The 24,071-nt window shown below is 39.3% G+C and overlaps 1 protein-coding gene across 1 annotated transcript; it reads right to left on the bottom strand.

Moving 5' to 3' along the window:
• Positions 1 to 19,117: 19,117 nt before the first annotated feature.
• LOC139709245 (frizzled-2-like) lies at positions 19,118 to 21,606 on the bottom strand. The gene has a single exon (XM_071621196.1). The coding sequence runs from the start codon at positions 21,412 to 21,414 to the stop codon at positions 19,723 to 19,725; it is 1,692 nt and encodes a 563-aa protein (XP_071477297.1). The 5' UTR covers positions 21,415 to 21,606; the 3' UTR covers positions 19,118 to 19,722.
• Between the last annotated feature and the right edge of the window lie 2,465 nt (positions 21,607 to 24,071).

Raw genomic sequence — 24,071 nt, 5'->3', positions numbered from 1 at the left:
CTTAATTTCGCGGGAAATAAGACCACTAATTAACCATGGCTAAAAACGTCATTCCCTGACGCAGTATTGCTGGCTTTAGCAGTTGAGTTTATGTTTGTATCTCTCTCTTTTAGTTCTTTTGCTGGTTGCATTGATGATGTCTAGTACGTGTCTTTCCAATTCGTTAGCATGTTCAATCATGCAAACTGAAATGAATATGATCGTAGGGTTATATTGACGATTTTGTGGCACGGAAAAGACAAGAGCAGGATTAACTCAGGCGCTATGGTAAACAACAAATGGAGAACCGGTATACGCTATCATACCCCTCTGGCAAGGCACACCGTCTTCTTCTTCTTCTTTTTTTTTTCCCGCATCATCCCCCTCCCCTCTCCTCCCTACCCTGTTTCCAACCTCCCGTGTAGCTGGAATCATATTCGCTTGTCATAACAGACGATTTCCCGACGCTCTCCCTCTCTCATCATAAATTATGCCGGAGTTATGGCTACGGGGAAGGAGGACCACGCAGTGTGCGATGCGATGTGAGCGCATTCCCCCGCCATTCTACAGAGATAACAGGAGATGTGCGGTATGCAGCACCCATTTGTAGCTAGCCCTTGTGCCGCAAAATTGCCTTACACTTGTAGCTTTTCCCGAAAACACTGAGAGTGGACGGTAAACAACACATACTCATACTCCCTGTCAAGTGTTACCGATTAAAGACAACTTAAGTTATAATATGTCTTTATTTTATATAGACTCTTCTCGGATTCGGCGTTGACTCTGTTAACGCAAGAAGGGAAAAATCATCTCAAGGGTATATCAATTAAACGCAACGTATAATTTCGACAAGAAGACAGAATATTGTAGTATTATTTCCTTGTAAGGTAAATCGTAAGTGTCGGTCAATATCATGGCTAGGGTGATGTTGGGTTGTCCAAGACATTTGGGTGACCAAGTAACACAAAATTGGTAATCATTTGTGTCCCTGTTGTGCACCGTGGATGGCTGTTATCACAACCATACATGACACACTAACCAAATCACTGTAGCTACAATTTATCATTATCAACCCCATCCTCATCGATGTTGCGCTTACCACTCTTATCATCATTAACGTCATCATCTCCATCATTAACAGCATAATTGTCGCCAGCTCGTCGTCGTCGTCGTTATCATCATTATCATCATCATCATCATCATCATCACTATAATCATGGCAGTTATTATCATACTGATAGTCGATGATGAAACCACTGCATTCGTCATTACACTAAGATGTCTAAAATGCTGAAGTCACTTGTGACATATTTCGCATATTCGTTGGTACTACTTCTTCAAACGAGATGTTGTTTCTTCCTTAATGAATATTTTGCAGGTGACGACAACGATTACATTAAAAGACTAGACCTCTTCAAGCACTACAACTTCCACTACTGTAGAATGATTTCATGGATGGCAATGGAGATGACCATGACCAAACGACGGAGGATGACTACGACGATCATCGCAATAAAGTTGCTATCACCATACGTTCATCATCGTTATCATCATCAGCATTACCTCCACTACCATCATCATCATCATCATCATTACTACCATCATCATTACCATAATCACCATCATCATCATCATCATCATCACCATCATCATCATCATCATCATCATCATCATCATTATCGCCATCATCATCACCATCGTTACCATCGTCTTTATATCATCATCGTTTTCATAGGCATCATCATCATCGTTATCGTCACCGTTATCCTCGCGACCACAATAAGATCATCATCAACATCATCGTCTTTATCATCATAATCATTATCATCAATTTGATCATCATCATTATCATCACCACCACCCCCACTAAAAAAAAAAATCATCATCAACATCATCATCAGCTTTAATAACATAATCATCATCATCAATTTCATCGTCATTCTCAACGACAACAACAATCAAAACATTGGCAACGTTAGCAGATGCCTTTACCCATCTGGAATCGCGGCTGCAACGTGATCCCACTCATCTTCCACTCCTCGAGCTCATCCTAACATACCGTAGCATCTCATTACCAGGCACGGCTGTCTCACCTCTCAACCTTTCTCATGCCAGCATCTGATTATGCACATTGCCTTTCGCCTGTATACACCGAGTCTTCCTCACTTCAGTGATTCAGTTGCGATGAATTAATATACACGTGTAGTGCTAGTGTTTTTTAATCCCACTCCACTCCTGACACTGTGTATTTGTGTGTCCAGTTACCCGTTTTACGCCGTACAATTCTGTGGTTTTACTGCTTCCTGTCAATATAACATGCCTTGCCTTGACACCAACACTTCACGAAGCAGTAATCAGTCTCCAAAATGCTTACACAGAGTGTTAGATATAGGCCTACAGAGTGTTAGATATAGGCCGACTCCTTCCTGCAGAGACGTACAACTTGATATAGTTTCTTATGTATGTCGTGGTTAACGTTGGTGCTGATAATAATGATGACGATGATAATAACAATGATGTCAACAGTGATAATGATAACGATGATAATGATGATGATGATGATGATGATGATGATAATAATAATAATAATAACAATAATAATAATGATAATAATAATAATAATAATAATAATAATAATAATAATAATAATAATAATAATAATGGTTATACAAATGATTATCATCACCATCATCAGTCATCAACACTGCATCGTCGCAGACAACTTCCACAAAGCACAATATAAAGTGATGGCTAGCCACTTAATAACATTGCCGCTTAGTTCATGTGGAAGATGCACTGGCAGGGTAACATGCTCTTTCTCCCCCTGCCTCCCTCTCTTTCTCTCTTTCAAGGACAGCAAATGCATGGTTCCTCCTCTTTCCTCTCGACTGAGAGCCGGAAGACAAAGAAAGAAAGAAACAAACAAACTGATGAGCATCACCAGAGTTCCCGATTCCAAGGTGATCATGCGTCGTGTAATGATTCAACCGGGAATGACAACAGAGGGATAATTTTCATGCTTGGAATCATCACACTTTCCTCCTGATGATGTCTCCTTGTAAAGCATCTTCTCTTTTGTGCTCCCTCTTCTTCTCTTTCGCCTTCTGTCCTTGTATGTCTGTCTGTCTGTCTGTCTGTATGTCTCTCTTTTCTTCCTTTACGGACCTTCGCGTCGTATCTGGCGCTAAAATTTCATGTCATGTTTGTCTACGCGGCCCTCGACAAGAAATCGTTGCCAACCGTCGTTTGCGGGCGTCTGCGAATTATGTTAATATGTTCGACTAGCCAGAAGAAGGCACGGTGGGGGAGAGGCCGTTCTTGCCTCTTTCCTTCGCCCCTACTATGTGTGAATTCAGGAGGGATGACAACGTAGAGATTACTGATGTCAAACAGTATAGCAACACTTGTCTTCCTGACTCCTTTTTGTTTTAATTTCCCTCCATAATATAGGGAAGTGGCACTCACTGTTGCTTAAAGGATCGTGTTGCGTCTGAGATAAACCTTATGAATAAGAGAGAGAGAAAAAAAATATTACTTAAGCTAATAACATAGATGATGAGTATCCCTATCTAGGATGCATATTTTTTTTGATGGAAATAAATAAACTATTGAATTGAATTCATTAGGTGAGCATACAGAGGGAAGATTGAAAACAAAACAAAACGGTTGTCAAAGAGCAAATGACCGGTTCACATACGCATTCAAATTTCATGCATGGCTTGCCTGACATAGCAACAAGTAATGTATGCAGGGTGGATTCCAAGTAGTGAAAAATTTCATCAAGAACAGGTTAATGAAAAAACAAAAACTTGTTAAAGGATCCCATGACAGAAACATGGATAAATTTGACTGCATTAGTAAATCAGTCCATCGGCCGATTCAGAATGACATGACCAATAACAGCAACAAATATCGTTTTTGTTTTTGTTTTTGTTATTGTTTTTGTTTTGTTTTGTGTTGTTGTTGTTGTTTTGTGTTTTGTTTTGTTTTGTTTTGTTTTGTTTTGTTTTGTTTTGTTTTGTTTTGTTTTGTTTTGGGGGGGGGGGGTGGGTTTCTTTTTGTCACGGTCACATGCAAACTCGAGCAAAGTTTGATCACCTATTTTTTGCTCCCTGTCCAGCCGCCCTGGTCATGGTCACTTGCGGATTACACTATACATGTCGGACATTCGGAAGAGCTCTTTATTATAAGAAGATTTGTGCACGCCTCTGGTATCGAAATGCACTGTCACTCTTCGTTCCACCATCACACTCTGGTCGCATCACTTTCACTTCCAATGACTACCAGTGTCAATCAAACGGTTATCCCGAATTGCTAGGTCACGAATGTCGTGAGGTGTGTCATTATTCGTGCATTAGATGAGCGGATCGAACTCATGGGCACATGCATGAGCATCTGCAAAACTCGCGATTGTTGACGCCGTGGGAAAAAGTTGTCAGAAATCCGTGAAACTTCACCGGAATCATCTCATTGGCCGTGATTGGGAGGGTCAAAAACCACCGAAAACTTTGCAATTGGTAGCTACATTTGAAATCGTTCTTCAGTATGGTGTTTTCCGCTGGCTCCCGTCACATGTGATTTGAAAAGTTTGTTCGGCATGTCCTGATGTCTTTTACATGCCGATGGACGGATGTGAGACTGCTCCCCAGGTAGACACGGTGAAGAATAGCTGACTTGCCAGGAGACACATGCAGCATCAATCTCTCCCCTTTTTCTACACGTTTTTTAATGTTTCTTAATATTTCCTTTTTTTATCTTCTTTAGATTTTGAACGTTTAGAAGATTTTATCTACCTTAATTGTATTCATTCTTGGCTGGGCCAAGACCGGGTGTAAAGGGATACAACAGACACAATACATATATCATATAGGCCTACACACGTGCATATGCATACAGTATATGCATGTATGTATGTATGTATGTTTGTCTTGTTCTGACCGTATGTATAATATACATGTATATATGTTTTTATGTATATATATATATATATATATATATAGTGCGAGAGATAGTTCCCTGGGTCCCAAACGTATATGATAAACGTACATATATATATATATATATATATATATATATATATATATATATATGTATGTATTTATATATATATGTATGTATTTTTATATATATATATATATATATATATATATATATATATATGTCATTTATCTGTGATATTGTTTGTATTAATAAGTTGATCAGCGATCAGTCAGCTATCAAGACAGTATTACATTATATTTCTCTATACATCTTTTCATCTATGTGTGCCTATGTTTTCTGCTCTCCTTTGTTTTGTTTCGGGTTTTTTTCTCCGGTAACAGCAGCAAAACAATCCCTCTTTTAGGAGTGTTCAGACAGAGACAAATAAGCACATTAACAGTCAAATAGAGGGGGCACATAAATAAGGCATAATCATTGCTTGATGGTGTTCTGGGCTGGAGGAGGAGGAGGAGACAATCCTTCCTTCATCAAGGTGCTCCTGGTCCTGGAGGACACACTGAGAAGAGATGGAGGAGCACATCACCATCACCACCACCACCATCATCATCATGGCGTCCTCCGTCTGACGGGTGGTAAGCGAGAGCGACTCATCCCCTCTGGCCACCTTCCGCCGCCACTGCAGCTGCGTTCAGTCGTTACTGTTTTCCCCCGCATATATCCGATAATATTATTACTCGTGGAAAGAGGTTACGACCGGAGCGAGAGATGCGATCCGCTCCCAATACGCTGAGATTGTTCGATGCTCATGTTGACAGTGCTAGATTCAAGAATATAGAATGACCACAAGTTCTTTGAGTTGTTTATCCAACAAAATAGAATTTCAACATAATGGTGTGAAAACAGTATTATGCAGGTATACAGCAATATTGGCATACACACACGCACGCACACAGATTGATTGATTGATTGATTGATTGATTGATTGATTGATTGATTGATTGATTGATTGATTGATTGATTGATTGATTGATTGATTGATTGATTGATTGATTGATTGATTGATCGATCGATTGATTGATTGATTGATTTATCTATCTATCTATCCATATATCTATTTATTCATCTGTCTGTCTGTCTGTCTATGTATTTATGTATGTATGTATGTATGTATGTATGTATATAATTATGTATGTGTGTACACCATGTGTATGTATGTATGTATGAATGTTTGTATCTACCTATCTTTCTATCTATCCGTCTATGTAATTATAATAATTATATATTCATGTATTCACATTTAGAGCACTTCCGCGACAACAGGATTTTCAAAGTGCTGTTGACATAATTTATGTAGCAAATTTGATTGACTTAAACACAAATGCAACCCCCCCCCACACACACATACACTTCAGAAACCTCAAGTAAAGAAGTTCACAGTACTGAATTTAAAAACTCATTTACACGAAGATATTGGTCATAAACTGTATCCCATACGTCACGTCGACATGCGTTAAATTCTACTTTATTATATAATAAGCCATGTAATCATGGTTAAAATGTTTTATGGCAGATGGGTTTTTTTTCCATTTTGAAAAATGTCCAATAACTGCGAAGTCATTTAAAACAGGTTGTTAATGGGAAATTTCTAGATGGTTTAAAAGAACGATTCCCTAAAATGTCTTTATAAAGTCAACCGTGGCATGGCGGTGGTTTTGAGGAAATATATTTGTATTTCAGCACGTGGGGCCCAATGTGCAAGAAAATTGTGTTAACTCTAACGTCTCAAACATTAGCATTACCATTATATGCTGTTTGCTATTTGCGTGTAATTCTTACAGCATCCCGATAAAAGCTCCGTTCACGCGATCGTTATGTTGTCCCACGAGAATTTGAATGACTCAGAAGACACGGGGCAGCACTTATGAATGAAAAAAAAAGAAGATAAAAATCAAACTCGCCCATTCGCCATGGATGATAGCCCCAGAGGCTATACATACACCAATTAACAATGACAAATCAACAAAACCTGCTACTTAATAGTAGTCAATGATATCATACCTTCCATCCTTCGTTCATTGTCTGCTCCATTTAGCCGCCATCGTAAGGGGGGGGGGGGGAGGAGGAGGGAGGAGGAGGGGGAGAGGGAGGAGGAGAGATGAAGAGAAGAGATCCTTCGTCAGATGGATAACAAAGCGATTGTCAATTGGTTGGGGTGTTCTGTGTTTGTCAAATTGCAGGTGAATGAGTCACGTCATAACGCTGTGTATCGTCTCGCCGCGTAGGCACGATTTGCCATGTTCCGAGGCCGGGTACAGATTGAATTAAAGGTAGGCAACTGTCCCATCCCCCATCTTCCCTTATCATTCTCATCCATATTTTACCTGAAAGAGACACAAGGTATCCAGGAATACTCCTTGAGGCAAACTTAGGTGTAGCCACTCAACGCACCAAAAGGGAAGTAGAATCTTTATACTGTATCCTTAATCTCTGTTTGTGTGTGTGTGTGTGTGTGTGTGTGTGTGTGTGTGCGTGTGTGTGTGTGCGTGTGTGTGTGTGTGTGTGTGCGGGGTGTGTGTGTGTGTGTGTGTGTGTGTATTGTGTGTGTGTGTTCAAGATGGTCCTCAAGAACATTCTTCTCCATCATCATCATCATCATCATCACCTTCTTCTTCTTCTCTTTGTCTTCCATGTCCACAGTTCCACTAATACCCCTTTCCCGCTGAAGAAAATCTTCCCCGGGGGCACCTGGGGGCACCCGGGGAACCCCGCAGTGTGAAAGGTCACTCGGTTGAAACCTAGGGGAAGCCTAGGTGAAACACCGATGAAATTTGGGGCAATTTTTACCCGAGAAGCGTCCTGGGTGAACACCGATAGTTCAACGGGAGATCACCCAGTGGTTCCCCGAGAGCGCCCAGCGTGAAAGGTTGTCTCGGTGAAACACCGGGGAAAATATGCAGATTATGTCAAAGGTCATGTTTTGTTTCTGGTCCTGCACACGTTTTCAGCTAGCTAGCGCGCACTCGACCTCCCAAATCCACACGTAAAGGGTACTAGTAATTCGTGTTTGTAAACATACACACGACACTACATAGTACATGTACTACTAGTAGTATGTCGTTTCGTGTGCAATGTGGCGTTCACAGTGCGACGGCATTGTTTTGCATCGTGCTGTGCATTGTATTGTTTACTAGTAATTAGCACGCCGTGTACTGTATACAAAGCTGATATAGGTTTACAGTGTACATATGTATTTGATCGATTTGATGCTTCCTCCTTCTTCATCTTCCTCTAGTGTCTAGCTCTTAACTCTTCCAGTAAAGTCTGATCAGTGCGCCTCTTGATTGATTTTTTTCGTATTTTGTGCTTTTCTCGTCAAGTGCTGGGTTTACAGTGTGCAGGAGAAATCCGTTGACGTTTTGTGCTGTTGAAATTTGAGGGAATTTTGCAAATGGCTGGAGCGTGGACCAAAGACGAAGAGAGACTGTTACTTCAATTGTAGCGAGGCAGCAGTGAACGAAGAAACTGAGCGGGACGTCGGCTGACGCTGCCGCGTACGAGTCCCTCCTCCGAAAACTTGCTGAACATGGGATCGAAAAAACCAAGTCGCAGATGCACAACAAACTCAAGTACATAAGATCACCCACGTTGCGAGCAGAAAACCCGTCTAGGGGAAAGTTTCACCGAGAGCAGTGTGAAACGACGGCACTCAAACTTTCACCGAGAGGTTCCCCGGTGAATTCACCGGGGAACCTCTCGGTGGTTCACCGAGACGGGCAGCGGGAAAGGGGTATAAGGAACAACATTGTGGTTGAGGGGATCTGAACCAAGCCAAGCTTCATGGCAGGAAGATGCTGTGCATTCCAATGACGTAAAATCAACACCTGAAGAAAAAAAAAGTCTTCGTGATCCTCTCCTGAAAGCCAGAATTATGTTGGATGGTCTCGCCGTTTTTGTTTTGTTTTGTTTTGTTTTTTGTTTTGTTTTTGTTTTGTTTTGTTCTTTTATCTGACAGATACTGCTAGGATCAAGTTATTTCTTTGATGAGCAATAATCATGATCGTAAACACTGAATATATCGGTGTCATGTTTCGGTGAAGACACACACTTTTTTATTTATTCATTTATTTACGGGGGGGGGGGGCAATTAGATTCATCCTTGCCCCCAATATGTCTTTTTTTTCGGTGTAGAGACATAGACACCAATCAAATAAATCTGAACATCAAACGTGTGAATGCAATGCTTGTCTGATATTCCTCTGTTTATCGCTAACCGCCTTTAATTTGCCCCGGTAATATTTGGGGGGACGCAGATAGAATACTGCCCTAAAATTTCGGCAAATATGTACACTACGTGGACTTCAGACTACCACCTATTAATAACTGAGCTCTGGCGGGCACACCACCCTCTCTCTCTCTCTCTCCCTTCAAGCCGCAAACTTGAAATGTCAATATAATGAGAGAGAGAGACAGACAAGGGTATGATATGGTTCTTTTTTATGCTCAGCACTATGGAGTCAATTGTTCAAGGTGTTCTTGAAAGCAGTGTACATAAACCACTCGACCATCATGTGATTCACGCAGTGCCTCATCTTCAATGTCTCCCAATGTCATGGCCGAAGAGATACAGTAAAGTGTGTGTGTATGTGTGTGTGTGTGTGTGTGTGTGTACAATATCAGATTATCCGTCCATCTATCTATGTATATGTGCATGTATATAGGCCTATTTGTATATGTAATACTTATGCACATACATACCTGTAATTATTGTATACGTATGTAATTTTGTACATAAAATAGATAATCATAATTATTATTTGATAATTATGTACATGTATATAAAATCATATATACAGCATATATATATGAAGAGTTTGTTCGCAAAAACCGAATAAGTCCATTTTTGAAAATTTTGAAGTACGGTCTCTGTCATAAAGTACAAAATAAAACCTTTTAAATGATATGTTGGTCACTACATATAAAGGTACATTTTTGAAGTTATGGTCAAAAGAAGCAAAAATTTTCTTATTATTCTCTTTAATTTTCTTGACCTTTAATCGCAAATATCTCTATTTGGCAAATATGGACTTATCGGTTTTTGCAAACAAACTCTTCATATATATATATATATATATATATATATATATATATCTGTATTATGTGTGTGTGTGTGTGTGTGTGTGTGTGTGTGTGTGTGTGTGTGATATAGCTGGCCATCATTTACTTTCACTCTTGTTACACAATGAGTTTCTATTTTGTCTTTCAATTAGTCTGTGTATTGTATATGATTAAAAAGGTATATTACTGCATTCCTATATTGTCACAGAGTATTCAAGTGGAATATGACTCATGTTTGTTTATTTGTGTTTCTGTGTCACACACAGTAAACAAAGATATTCTACTCGGGGGCATGTTTTATATCCATTATGGTTGGAGGAGAATTGGATAGCACATGATGAACGATGAGCTTAAATGCCCTCTTCAAATAAAACCCTGTATGTGCCAATAGTTCAAAATGTGCATAAATTTCACTCTTTCTATATGGACAGGTAATCAATGCAAGGCATGTAGAAGGTTAAGGAAAAGAACCTTGAATCATAATCCGCATCTCTTGTTTTCTGTTTGTATTTCATGTTGAAATGCCAAATGAATAATGATAATAATAATCTCAGGTAATTAAGCTGCCAGTGGTACTCACAGATTCCAGGCACTCATCTTGTTCATGCAGGTGAAGGTTAAAGTTTGGCTGCCCATACTCCTGGGCCAATTGTGTGCATTGACATGGACCTAGGTTATGATATGTAGCATGTCAAACTATTTTGCTCATTACAAAAGGCCACCAATGTGTGTACAATAATATTATATTGATGTGCTGTTGTATTCACTAGCACCAGGGAGGTGGGAACCCACCTCCTTGTTAGCACAAGTATACATGTGCCAAGCCTATATGACTGTTCCTCTCCCAACCTCTATCCTTTTCTCTCCCCTTCTCTCTCTTTTTCTCTCCCTCTTTGTGTCCTACCAAGTCCCTTTTGAGTTTCTTCACTGTCTTGTTCATGTTCAGCTTTGTCCAGGTTCGATTCTTTGGTTTGAACACATTGTATAAAGACTGCATAATATCTGTATTGTCCTTGACACGATTATGGTCATTTTTCAGCAAAACTGGTCTGCTGGATATACAAGACTGCACTATTACATTAAACCTTTGAAAAGATAATAAATGTGGGAGATACAATGCAACAAATTGTCTCAGTTCTTCAACTGAAATGCAAAAACCAAGCACAGTGGATGTCAGTTACTAAATCAATTTGATTATTCACATGTTGGTATAAAAGAATTATCTACATAGGTTGTGTGTACATTATGGTCGAGTAGTAACCCTTTTATGTGCTTTGAGAGATGATTGGTGCGGAAAGTCCCATAGCGTTGTACACAGTGTCCAAAGTCTTTGGCTCAAGAAGGGTTAAAGGGCACAATATTATAATCTTAGTCATATAGACTACACACAGGCATATCCCTCTCAATTAGTTACTAAGGGAGAGCCATTCGCTGACAGAAAATAATTATTATCAGGAGCCGAGGAGACATATCATGTGGACGAGTGACACATTTGGGGCAGAAATTGATTGAAAAACAATCTCTGCGTGTCGTGCCACGAGAGATAATCACCCCTCTCTCTGTTTCTTGGCCTAAGGAAACGTAATTATTCTGTTCAGTAAGAGCAGAAAAACATTTCCACCCAAATAATTAGGCTGCATATCTATCTCTCCCTCTCTCTCCTACTGACACACAACACACACACATGCACACACTGACACACACATACACACACAATCTCTATTCACTTTCATTTATGCGAAGGACACTTGTAACGATCTTAGCAGACACTTTCTTTAATTATCAGCGAATCTGCACACATTTTCCCCCACTCCACACCATCCACACAAATCAAGCAGAACTGCTGCTGATACATCGCATTCAATTTGCCATTGATGTGTGTGTATCCCTTGCAAACTCATCAAACCCACCATTTTTGAAAACCAGGAGGAAAAAAAAAGGTGGATTATCCTATTCCTTTCCACTGTGAGCACTGAAATATTAATGCAGTACACCTTGTATGAGTCAGGACAGTTCAGACTTTGTCTTGTAGTGTCTACAGGGAGATAAAGCACCATAAATATCATGCATGGTGCCATGCTCATTTCAGAGCTCCATTTGTTTTTATGGTATTTCTCAGGAAAAAAAATGTGAGCCAGTGAGAGGCAATATTACACTTGTCTTCTACAGTACATAACCAATGTCTATTTTGTTCCATCAGAAATTATGCAAGGCAAACTGGAGTGTAATAATGTTGAGGTACAGCTGTAGTTGCATCCTTATATGTCTATCGTATTTTATACCATCACCACAGTCATACATGTTGTACAGTGTATGTCGTGTAATTTGATCACATCAACATCACTGTTGTTGTAGCTCTTTTCAATTACACTGTATCAATTTTGTTCCTTCATCATCACAACTCCAGCCAAACCTATAAAATATGCAAATACTTGTAGTACTTTTTCTTCCCCCTAGTCTTTTCTTTTCTTTGTCGATAATCTCATCTTGCCAAAATTTTTCATTCTTGCTGCAGCCCTGTGCACAAATCACCCCCCTCAAAAGTCGTCGTGGATAATCGCAATTTGATTGCGTGCAGAAAATTGAATGTGATTTCAGCTAAGCGAGGGGTTGGATGACAGAAAGAGAGAAAGAGATAGAAATTGAGACTATACAGCAAAGCGTGACTCATCACACTCCATGTGGGGTGTCTGATTGAAAAGCCAAATCCACGGTCCAAGATGTACATAAACTGACTCACGACTAACGGCCCTCCCCAAGCAGTGGGTAAAATGTGTTTGGACAAGCGAGGCGACCCGTGGCGAAAGCAACGGAATAAATGAATATATCTAATAATATCCCATCAAATGCCTTGAGGATTTAAGCTGGTGTTCTCATAATCACTGAATCCTTTCGTACAAAGTCACCGAAGATTGCAAACAGCATTTGAATAATTCCTAATGCAGGCCTCTCCTTTCTGTGTTTTCTTTTCTTCTTAAATTTTCTCAGACAAGGCAACATTTATCAAATGTAGAATTAAGTATGCTTATACAATTGTCCTCATACATACAAATTCAGTACTAATGTATTCTCAATCACTATAGACTGGAGAGAAAGAAAGAAAAAAAAAACAAAAAAGGAGAGATCATCATATGCAATTAGAATAAACAAAAAGAGGTTGCCATACATGTACATACATGTACATTGTATGTGTAGCTGTCCTGTGGATTACCTACACTTGTTCCCACTCTTTTGATAATAAATAATATTCTTTTCAAACATACAATTCCGCAGTATCAGGGAAAATTATCACTGGAGACTGTTTGCGTTGTAAAATGGAACAAAATATAATATAAACTAAACAAGACCTTTCTCATTTTCAACCCATTCATATTGAACACCATTTTTCCTTAAGTAATACTTTGTACAGACTTATTCTGAAACTGGTATAGCTTTTAACTGAAGAAAATACATGTACAAATAAAAAGTGAAGAGGATTTGGGAAACTGGAAAAAAGTGGATCATATTTTGTTATCTATGAAAACTTGTTCATACATATGAATTGCATCTTGAAATGACTGGAAAATCACCTAGGCCCTGTACAGCTCAAGCACATCTCTAATACAGGATGAAGATTGGCTGGGTGAGAAGAGCTCCTCAAAATAAATATTTTTTGTTGCTCCCCTTATGAGCGTAGACAGTGTATGTCACAATAATTTGCAGGGTGCATAATACAGGAATACTGGACATCATGCAGACCAATACAAAATGTATGGGAAAGGAAACTTGTATGAAACTCTGAAGACACGGTCTCTCTTTAGGCACAAAGTACACGACCCAGTGGAACTGGAAGAAATGATTAAATACCGCAAAGCTCTTTAAAGCTGCATTTTGGTCAGCTACTTCTGTGGCAAATCTCCCCCTCGCTTTCCATTCATACAGGGAGGTGGACGGCCTTCCGACAAAAAGACATTGGGTTGAGGGGAACCCACTATTACACTACATGTATGCATGCATTACGGCACTGTCTCTCCCTGGCCCTTTACACTCTACTGCCAGTGTATGAGATCTCCTCCCTCCCCCGTTTTTTTCTCTTTATCTAGCCTTTTATGTTTTGTCCCAGGAGTTCTCCGTTTGTAGAGGGTGAACAGAAGACATAAAAAGAGTAGAACAATGTGTATTAAATACAACGGCGGCCTGAATGGCCAAGCTTTGCGGCCTGTTTACTTAAGCCCTACTGCTATAATTTACGAAAACATGGTACTACTTCCAGTCCAAATAGGAATTGAGCATGCATGAACCTTGGGGGGTTAACAAAAAAAAAGGGTGGGGTGGGGTGGGATGGATTGGGGTGCAAGTGTTCAATCAGAAAAAGAGAAGAAATATGAGAGAAAAAGAATGAGGAACAAGGGCGTTTCAAGAAGCCAGTGTTAAAAAAAATGCACAGCCTGCGAGGTTCTCACTTTTTTTTCACCTTTTAGTGACAAAAGAAACATAATACCACAAGTTTTCTTTAACACCTACCAAACTTGGCTAAACAATATGCCTTCCAGTTTGGGTCTGTGAATATTCAAAGACTGTATACCATCGTAGGGCTCAGTCATTCGTCGCTCTAAAAGGAAGGGGAGAAAGAGAATGTTCTTGGAGAGTAATTTTGTACACCCCTGCAATACAGCTACCCCTTTCTCACAATACTCTTTTGTTCCTTTTGAGGATATCTGCAGAGAAACTTGATAGCTGTAAGAAGTGTGGGGAAGGGAGAGCTCACTTTTTGAAAGGTCACACAATCAGAAGGTAAATTCTCCCTCTTTTTTACCCCATTACTCCCCCATCCTTCCCTAAAAATGAGCATTGTGGGAACCTCTACAAGCCTATTAAAAGCATTCTATGAGCAAAATATTTGAAGCAAACAATATATATATATGTATTGGTATACTCAAATAACTTCAATCTATATTCAGTAAAATTATACGGTCATAAAAATGTCAGTTTGCATTAGTTATCTCTCACATAGTATCTACAAGTAGCTTTATGCTTGTACTTATGCATATCTGGCACAGGTTCTATGTGATAACCACTATACAGTTTGGAATGTATTTGGGACACTATTTCTTCTCCTGAATTATGGCATGAAACCTAAGACTAAACATAATCATTTTTCACACACACCTCTAACGTTGCCTTTCATGCATATCATCAAGCACCCACTACTTTATACAAAAGTGTAGGTCCAAGAGAAACATTCCCACCCCCCCCCCCCAAAAAAAAAAAAGAGAAACTCAATCAATCTCTATGTGTAATCTGTATGGACATTGAATGGTAGGTGCAGGGATACCAGCCTTGGGAACAGTGTTGCAGTATGGTGAGAGCCGTAAAGGCATATTTCTAATGAAAAAAAAAAACAAAACTTTCAAAGTATTTTGGCCAAAAAATACTAAATACCTATATCCAAGATTATCATTATCATCATTTTGAATGACCATCAGTTTAAATCGCAAACATGGGTTTACTGGTAATATTCTTCATATTTAAGGTTTTGTTCAACCAAGACCCCATCTATTCAAGATAAAAGAGGAAACATGCATCAAACTAATGACCAAAAAAAAAAAAAAAAAAAAAAAATACGGGAGGATAAGTACTTCTGACTTAGTCAAATCATCTGCTTAAAGAAAAGTAGTATACATGTATAAGTGCTACTCCACGCTAAACATGACATTTCTAAACTTAAGTAAAAAAAAAAAAGAAAAAAAAATGTATTCTCCAGAGAAATCAATAGGAGTTAATAAAAATATTTGCTTTGAAAGTGGAAAGTGACTGTGGTTGCTATTTGAAGTTATCTAAACATGCACAGACATATGCCTGTCTGTGAAACAATGCCAGAGTTACAACAGGTCAATCAATTGCCTGGTCTAATTTGAGTAACTTCTCATTCTATCACCTTTTAGGATGACACTTTTTCCTCTCCATTTTAATTTCAAACCATTCATCAATGTCTCCCGGGACTTGGAGAAGAGTTTCTACCCGGCGCAGTTCTAAAAGCTTGCTCTCAAATTGCATGGCTCACAAATATACGAAATACACACAGATGCCCATTGCATATATACGAGTACACACTAAAGCACATCAAAGCACTAGAGCTTCATCTTCATATTCTACACAAACTTCATATATAGATGGAAACACACAATTGTACGTATCATTCAAAAGAGAAGACAGCCATTGGATCTTTCTTTTCATACAAGAAATGTTTGCTTATTTAATTCACAGACTATTGGTTTAACAAAACTTTAAAAAAAAAGAGAGAAAAGCTCTACTGTTCACAGAAAAGACGTAACTCCACAAATCTGCTGCAGGCATCCGAACAATGTCAAATCCAACAGAACAACATGTGAAAAGATGATTCTCCAATTTTCTGCATACATAGCTAAACTGCCCACTCTCAAGACCATGTGACATTTCTTAGTTTCAGTCTGGTTAATGAATGTAATGCTTTTAACTTGGGGGTACATGATTTGAAGCATTATTTAACTTCCATGTAACAGATCTGTGTTTGTGGCCATAAGTATCTAATTTTTAGCCAGAATTACTATTGTAGCACACAGGAGTTTTGTTTTGTGAACCAATTTGATTATCTGTCACTTTTAAGTGACATCATTTGCAGAGTACAAAGTATTACATGATTTGGATGGTAATAAGAAATTGCTTATAAGGTCAACACTGGAACAGAATCATGTAACACTAGAAAATATAATCTTACAAACATATCTGAAAGAAACTGGAAAACATCTGATGAAAGAGTACAACCACTATGTATCTTGGCTACATATCTCTGAATTTGTCAACATTGTGGACAAGAGCAGCCATGAGAAAGTTGAATGGAACGGAATTATACTTCGAACGCTTATGATTCAGCCAAGAAACTCTAAAATGCATTATCATGTCATTGTACAATAGCCCAATGAAAAACACATGGATATATCAAAATGAACAGGTTTACACTGGTCTGCATTCATCAACACCAACTGTTAAAAAACCCAAGACTTTTTAAATTGTGCGACAAACACGTAACTAGGCCCATTGTACTTACAAGCAAGCTGTTACAAGCTACATGAGGTAATGTCCACAATTTGGTAAGAAATAGTGATCAACATGACAACGCTTTTCACAATCACATCTCGAGGGCAAAACAAAAGAATACATATGTTTGTGATTGGTTGAGCAAACCAAATTTGCACAATGTATGGTCTACACAGTTCATTTGGTGATGAAAAGTCCACATGTACAATTGTAAAATTGCAAATAACCCACACTGGAATTAGTTCGACCGAACTATCATTGCCTAGTCTGCCATGGACGCGTCCATCATGTTGTCATGTGGCTTGTAACACTTTTTTTTTTTTGCATGCACGTAATAACAACAGCATTCTCTTTACACAACACTTCCCCTCCTTCACATCTTATCATAGATTTTGGAGTTTTATTTCAAGTGTACATTTCTAGCATAGTTTTTAACTTTTTTTCACTTACCTGTACATATAATACATGATTGATTATTTACAAAGGCATATCAAGATACAATACAGTAATAATACCTTTTCACATGGTTACATGGCAAAACCAATTTCTGATATGCTCTAAATTGAGTATGCTAGGCCTATAAATACTCTGTGTGGCTAGTACATAAAGCGCATGTGTGATCTATAAATTGTGACAAACAAATCTATGCACGTAAATGATCCATTTTTCCATCTTTTCAGTAACTTTGGTTGAATGAAAATAAATGACAAATCACCACCTCAAAGGAGTGGGGGGGGGGGGGGGGGGGGTCATTTTCAAATGCATCTGTACTCATCAAACTTGTTATCAATAAAGTTACATATTATCCAGACACACAAACATGTTGACTGAGATCATAACTGTTAAATTATGAAAAAAAAAAATCATACAATGTACTTCATTCAATGTCTCTTTCATTCTAGTACAAAATCAAACTTCACTTAATCTGGATTGATTACCCCATTTTGGAAAAAAAGATAAAGTCACAATAACTATTTTGGCCTTTACTCTTTTGCTACATGTATAATGTGTATGGATCAATTTTCTTTTTTTAAAAGGAAGGAAAATAATACTGGATTTAAAATAAAAAGGCCTGACTTGTACACTGCAAAGTCTGAAAAGGCGGTTATGGACCACTTATTTCTATCTAACCAAGAATACTCTTCTACAAAACAAGCATCGTATTTCAGAAGAATGGGCTTTCCACTTTAATCTTAAAAAAATGTTTATCTTTGGCATCACAGGTGTTTTATGGGAATTATCCACTGTAGTAAACAACTTGGAATACTTTTCTTTTTTTAAAAGTAGAATTGAATGAGGACAAAATTGGAACAGATATTTTGCACTCATTATTGTTGGCCTGGAATCTTGTGGCATCTTTGTTGTAGATCATAACATGTACATATAATGTACTTAAGTATTACTTGGATTGTAATGCAATGAAGGAACATGTTCGACTAATGATGGCAAACCCAAGGATGAAATTCGAGAGAAGAAGGGGAAACTCTAAATAGACAGTCTTCAAGAGAGTTGCTCTGATCTGTTTTTAGATCAAATGATTTTGGTCTTAAATTTTTGCATGAAATAGCAGAGAAGGTCTGCCTGACAAACAAACAAACATGAAAAATTCATTCTACATTTATTACAGTTGTTTTGGTATTTAAAACTAATGAAAGTCTAGTTTCACTATACAGAGTACTGTTTATATTCTGCTTTTTTTTCTGTTTTGGAAATGCCACGATAGTTTGATGCAGAAATCCAATAAACCTCAAAAGCTCTAGATCCTTAGGAAAAAAATGTAGCAAGTATTGACAGCTCACACAAATGAAATTCAGACTTTTCATGGTAATCATTGTGCACACATGAATCTCAACTACAAGTATTGGCAGCTAATCTTGGTTCTCATTGACACTGCAGGCATACTTGCCTTCCGCATCATTTATTTCAGCATTAAAACAAAGACTGCTGCTTCATCTCGAACTGTCTGCATGTACAAAAGTGGTTGGGCAAATTTTGTTTTGTTTTGTTTTGCTTGTTTTTGACTGGAAGGGGTATTCTGCAATGAACTTGATTCTGGAACAAAGATGCTGCCACATAAAAATCTGACTTAATTTTGCAGAAAGCAAGGCCTACATGACACACAAGGGAAGAATCATAATGTGTTGAAGTCAATTTACACAGTATTCATAAAATCTCACCAAATATACTGTTTGCAATGAAGAAAAATAAAAAAACTACCTTCAATTCACCGATTATCTGCCATGATGAAGCCCAAAGAAAAAAAGCGAAATATCAAATGAGTCTGAAAAGTCTCAAGTACTAAAACCAAAGCTTCTTGGCAAAAGTCTAAGTTCAATTACATAACGCAGATTTTTTTTCCCCTTCAAGAATGGCTTACTTGTGAACCATGAGTCATGTAAAAGATTTTAAACCAGCAGTGACAAAATGTACAATTCAGTTGTATTAACACCAACACTTATGAAAGCAGCTTGAATTGTTTGCACCACTTCTGTTCGGACCAAACACTAACAATATCCAAGTTGTTTTTGTCCCAAGTTAGCCAGCACAGAACTTTAACACCAAAAATTAGCTGTTGATTCTTCTACACAATGCAGAGTCAAAACTTGTTCGATATCACTGCCATCCTGGATATCATACATTTGCAGGTGCTCCTTTTGGACGCGAGAAGTTGCAGAGCCTGGCGTAGAACTGTGTCCACGACCGAACGGTCTTGCCCGACCACACCCACACACTGCTCGTGATTCCCACGATTAGCATCATCAGATATTTTACGATAAAAACTAAGTAGTCAGGGCCAAACCTTTGAGATAATGAATTCAGAATGCCCGAAATAAATTTCATGTCCTCCGGACATCCAAAGCTGTATCGCCCGCAGTTGGCAGCCAACCAGTACGTATCCCACACCTCCCTGTTGGCTTGTTCATAAAAGTAGCACCCAATAACTATCGTGGCGGGGACGGTATAGAGCAAAGAGAAGATGCCAATACGAATCATAAGCTTCTCCAACTTATCCGTCTTGTTGCCATCGCTCTTCATGAAAGTCCTGATGCGGAACAGGGCGATAAATCCAGCACACAAAAAGAACGATCCGATGATGAGATACACGAAGAGGGGCGCGAGGATGAATCCGCGCAACGCATTCATGTCGCTAATTCCTGTGTAACATACTCCGGACAACGAGTCTCCATCCACCTGGCCGGTAGCAAGGACTCCGATGGTCTTGCCTGCAGGTATCGACCAGGCAGCGAAGTGGAAGTACTGTGAATTTCGCTCAATAGCTTCGTGGCCCCACTTTAGTCCAGCAGCAAGGAACCACGTCAAACTCAGCAGTACCCACCAAAGGCAAGATGCCATCTGGAAAAAATATAGGAGCATGAAGAGGATCGTGCACCACTCTTGCTTCGCCCCTTGTCGCAGGGTAGAAAGTCCACCCGGTGAAGCTGGTTTGTTGCATGCTACACTATCCTCCAAGAAAAATCCGGCGATGAAAACGACGGAAATCACGAAGTAGCATCCAGACAGAAAGATGATGGGTCGCTCGGGGTAACGGAATCTGCTGCGATCGATGAGAAACGTTAGGACGGTAAAGAGCGATGAGGCTGCACATACAAACGCCCAACATCCAACCCAGTATCTGGCAAAATTCTGCTCCTTGGAGCTGTTGAAATGCATGTAGCAAGGGGCACCACAGTTTTTGGCTCCGAGGAACTCGTACTGCCAGTCCGAATCGACGGTGAGCTCTTTTGGACAGGTGAATGGTATATCCTTACGAAGAGAGGTGGTAGTTGGTCTCGTGACATTGGGGGCTTTGGTGGTAGGAATAGTGATGTGCTCATTAGCGGTGCGATTCCGATCAAAACAGAGTCCTCCTTCGGGAAACTTGTCGCACGATAGGCTCTCTGGCCACGAAAACCCAAATTTGTTCATTAGGCTTTCACAGCCCGTTCGCGCACTCAAACACAGCGATTTACATGGCGGTAGGGCCGAGTCGAGAAGCGTGCAAACGGGCGCGTACATGGAGCACAAGAAATACTTCAAATCTTCCGAACACTGCACCTTGACGAGGGGATAGAACTGATGTACTTCCAGCCCAGCATCCTCCTGCCGCTGGTGGTTCAATAAGTTTGGCATGATGGTCATGTTGTACGGCACATCCTGGCACAAGGGGATGGTTATGGCTTCGCAGCGTCCGTGAGAAATTTCCTCGTTGTAGGTGTTGTCATACTGTGCACGGGCTGGGCTCGTCAAAATTACCAACAGCCCCACAAACATCGCAGCTAAATCGAGAGATAGGCGTCGATTTCTGATCAAAATCCACCCCATCTTGATCACCAATACCTCCAACGATATTCCAGTAATACAAATCTCCCCGTGTCGAAACGAAAACTGACTGAATCTGGGGCTAAATCGTGATGATGTAGCCGTCGAGTGGTAGATAAGGCTGTATATTCAAGCAAGACTCCAACCCCGCTTGTTCTCTCCGCGAGAGATGCCTACCACGAATACATCACCAACTGCATCTTACACAGAATGTATGGCAGCTCTACGCTTTGCGCTTTGTGCATCAGCACCAGCTCAGGCATATGGCTTCGTGACGTCACACTTTTTGGAATCCCACATTGTGCCAGAAATGTTCAAATCAGCCATCTGTTTTACTCCTAAACGAAGTATGTGATACCTCACTAGGATAAAAGATACTTCAAGGATGTAAAAGCACAGTCAAACAACATAAAAAAGAGGTAAACTACATTAAAGCTGATGAAATCTCAACTGGGATCCCGTCTCTAACCAATTAGGCCTTAACCAATCGTAATCGTAAGTAGCGATCACGTGGGCAAGTAGACAATGGCATAGTTAGCAGGTGCATTTTGCTTCGTACGGTAGCGTACACTCCACGGCAGCATGCAATGAATGGGATTACACACCGAGCCCCTGCCGCTGGAGTGAACTTTGGCGAAGGTTAAAAACCTGATACTCTCAGGCCGATGTTTTTGTCATTGGTTACGCCTCGCTGCATCCAAAGAGGGTAGGTAATGGTAGCGAATTGAAATGTTTTCTTTGGTGGCTCAAGAACGTAACACAGGTCTATTATTATTCTTGTCATTCGCATTTTGTTACTTGCCCATTCCTTATTTGGAATACACTTGACTCTGCTCTCCGTAAGTTCAGAAATGTCCTACATAATGGTGTACCTGAAGAAACCGCTACGCAGACGATATGTGCAGCGCGCCCGTATAGTTTACTCCTGTAAATTGATATTATGCAAGTTTCACAGGCTTTACGAGACGCATCCTTCAGGCGTAATCTACTTTGTTGAGACGCAAATATGTTAAACAAAGGGACTGGAGCTGTGTAATTGCTGTCTACAAAGTATCATCGAAGAATGAAAGGAAGACTGTGTCTCTTAACCTTGAAAATAATATTGCCATAAAAATGCAACAATGATATGCATTAATAAATGTTCTTTCAAGCTGTGTGGGTGAAGATTCCTATATCGTATTTTAGCAAATAGATTTAACGTTACAGATTATTTGATGAGAAATCACAGCAGTAAAATTAGCTGGCGTGGCAAGAAAACTACACAATGCTGAAAAAAAGTCGAAGAGTGTTGATGAAGACATTAGTTTCCAGTGCTAAACCTGTGTGTGCTGTGACTCTGAGTTGAATGCCTCCTGTTCTTACAAAAAAATGCAAACTGAAACATGATACAAATATGAGGATTTTAAGAAAAAAGTAGCAACCATATGTGAAGCTGATAAAATCTGGGTGACATTTTGGTTACTGTGACTATTGGAATTCTGAGCATTTTTTTTTTTCACATGGGCTCCCACAACTAACAACATCAAAAGTGGCTTCATGTCATATTTTAGCAAGTGCCAGAGGAGGATTATGCATCTTTCTTCTGAAATAATATGCAATTGATTTTATTATCAAAATCTACAGACAATTCCCCTAGTATTTCACTGCCTTGATAGTGAGGGGGATGCTCAGCTGTTCTTTCTTTTTTGTTCTGTTTTCACAATGCTTTCCAAAAATGATACAGTATTCTGTCTTTAAAAGACCACTTGGGAAAATGACAGAAAAGAAGTACTATATTCATAAGAAATTACCAGTAGCATCAAGGCTATAGAATAACAATGATCTTTTTGTTTGTTTTGTTTGTACACAAAGATGGCCTTTATAGGGCATATATCACTTTTTGTACCAAGAATAATGGGTGGATTTTTTTTTTTTTTTTTTTTTTTGGGGGGGGAGGGAGGTTCAATTAAATTCACTGGAAATCTAAAGTATTGTTTCCCCCTTCATCATAAAGAGGTTTTCAGTTTTATTTTTATTATTCTGAAGAGGGGTCTGAATTCACATACCTCTCCAATATGGGTACCAGCTTATGAAAGGATTCACATTTTCAGGGTTGCAAAAACGGACGCGCGAACTTTAAACCAAGCGATTTTTCTGTGTGCGATTGCTTTCCAAACTGTGAGTGACAGGAAGTAATAGCATGCCTCAATTGCTGAACAGGAAGTTGTCCAAATCTACTTACACTGTGGCGTGGCACAGTTACAAGTCGGGGAGTCAAACTGGTACAAGCTAGAACATCCTTGCGTGCGGCTCTCTGAGCATCTCATTGCTGTCTTGAGCGACTTCCTCTCAAACACAGAGGTGATGATTTACTCACTTCATTTCTTGTCTTCAGTTTCCTTGTTTTTTTATGTCTTTCCGTCCGTCCTAATGAATTTTGTGGACAAGGTAACTATCAAAAGCTGTTGAGGTATCCTGATGAAACTTGGCATGTATGTGTATTAGGGGGTGAAGTTGTGCCTATCAACTTTTGGGTGCACGTGCTCAAGGTCAAAGGTCAAAAGGTCAAGGTCAAATACATAAAATTTCACTATTTCCACCATATCTATGCAATGCCTGAAGATATTTTCTTGAAACTTAGTGTATACATGTATTACCCAATTTAGATTCTCTGGTGAAAG

Source organism: Diadema antillarum, unplaced genomic scaffold (genome assembly GCF_040938485.1).
Source record: "Diadema antillarum isolate AM-2024a unplaced genomic scaffold, OU_Dant_1.0 seq00001418_RagTag, whole genome shotgun sequence".
NCBI classification, from domain to species: domain Eukaryota; kingdom Metazoa; phylum Echinodermata; class Echinoidea; order Diadematoida; family Diadematidae; genus Diadema; species Diadema antillarum.
This window is presented reverse-complemented; position numbering and strand designations above follow the sequence as displayed.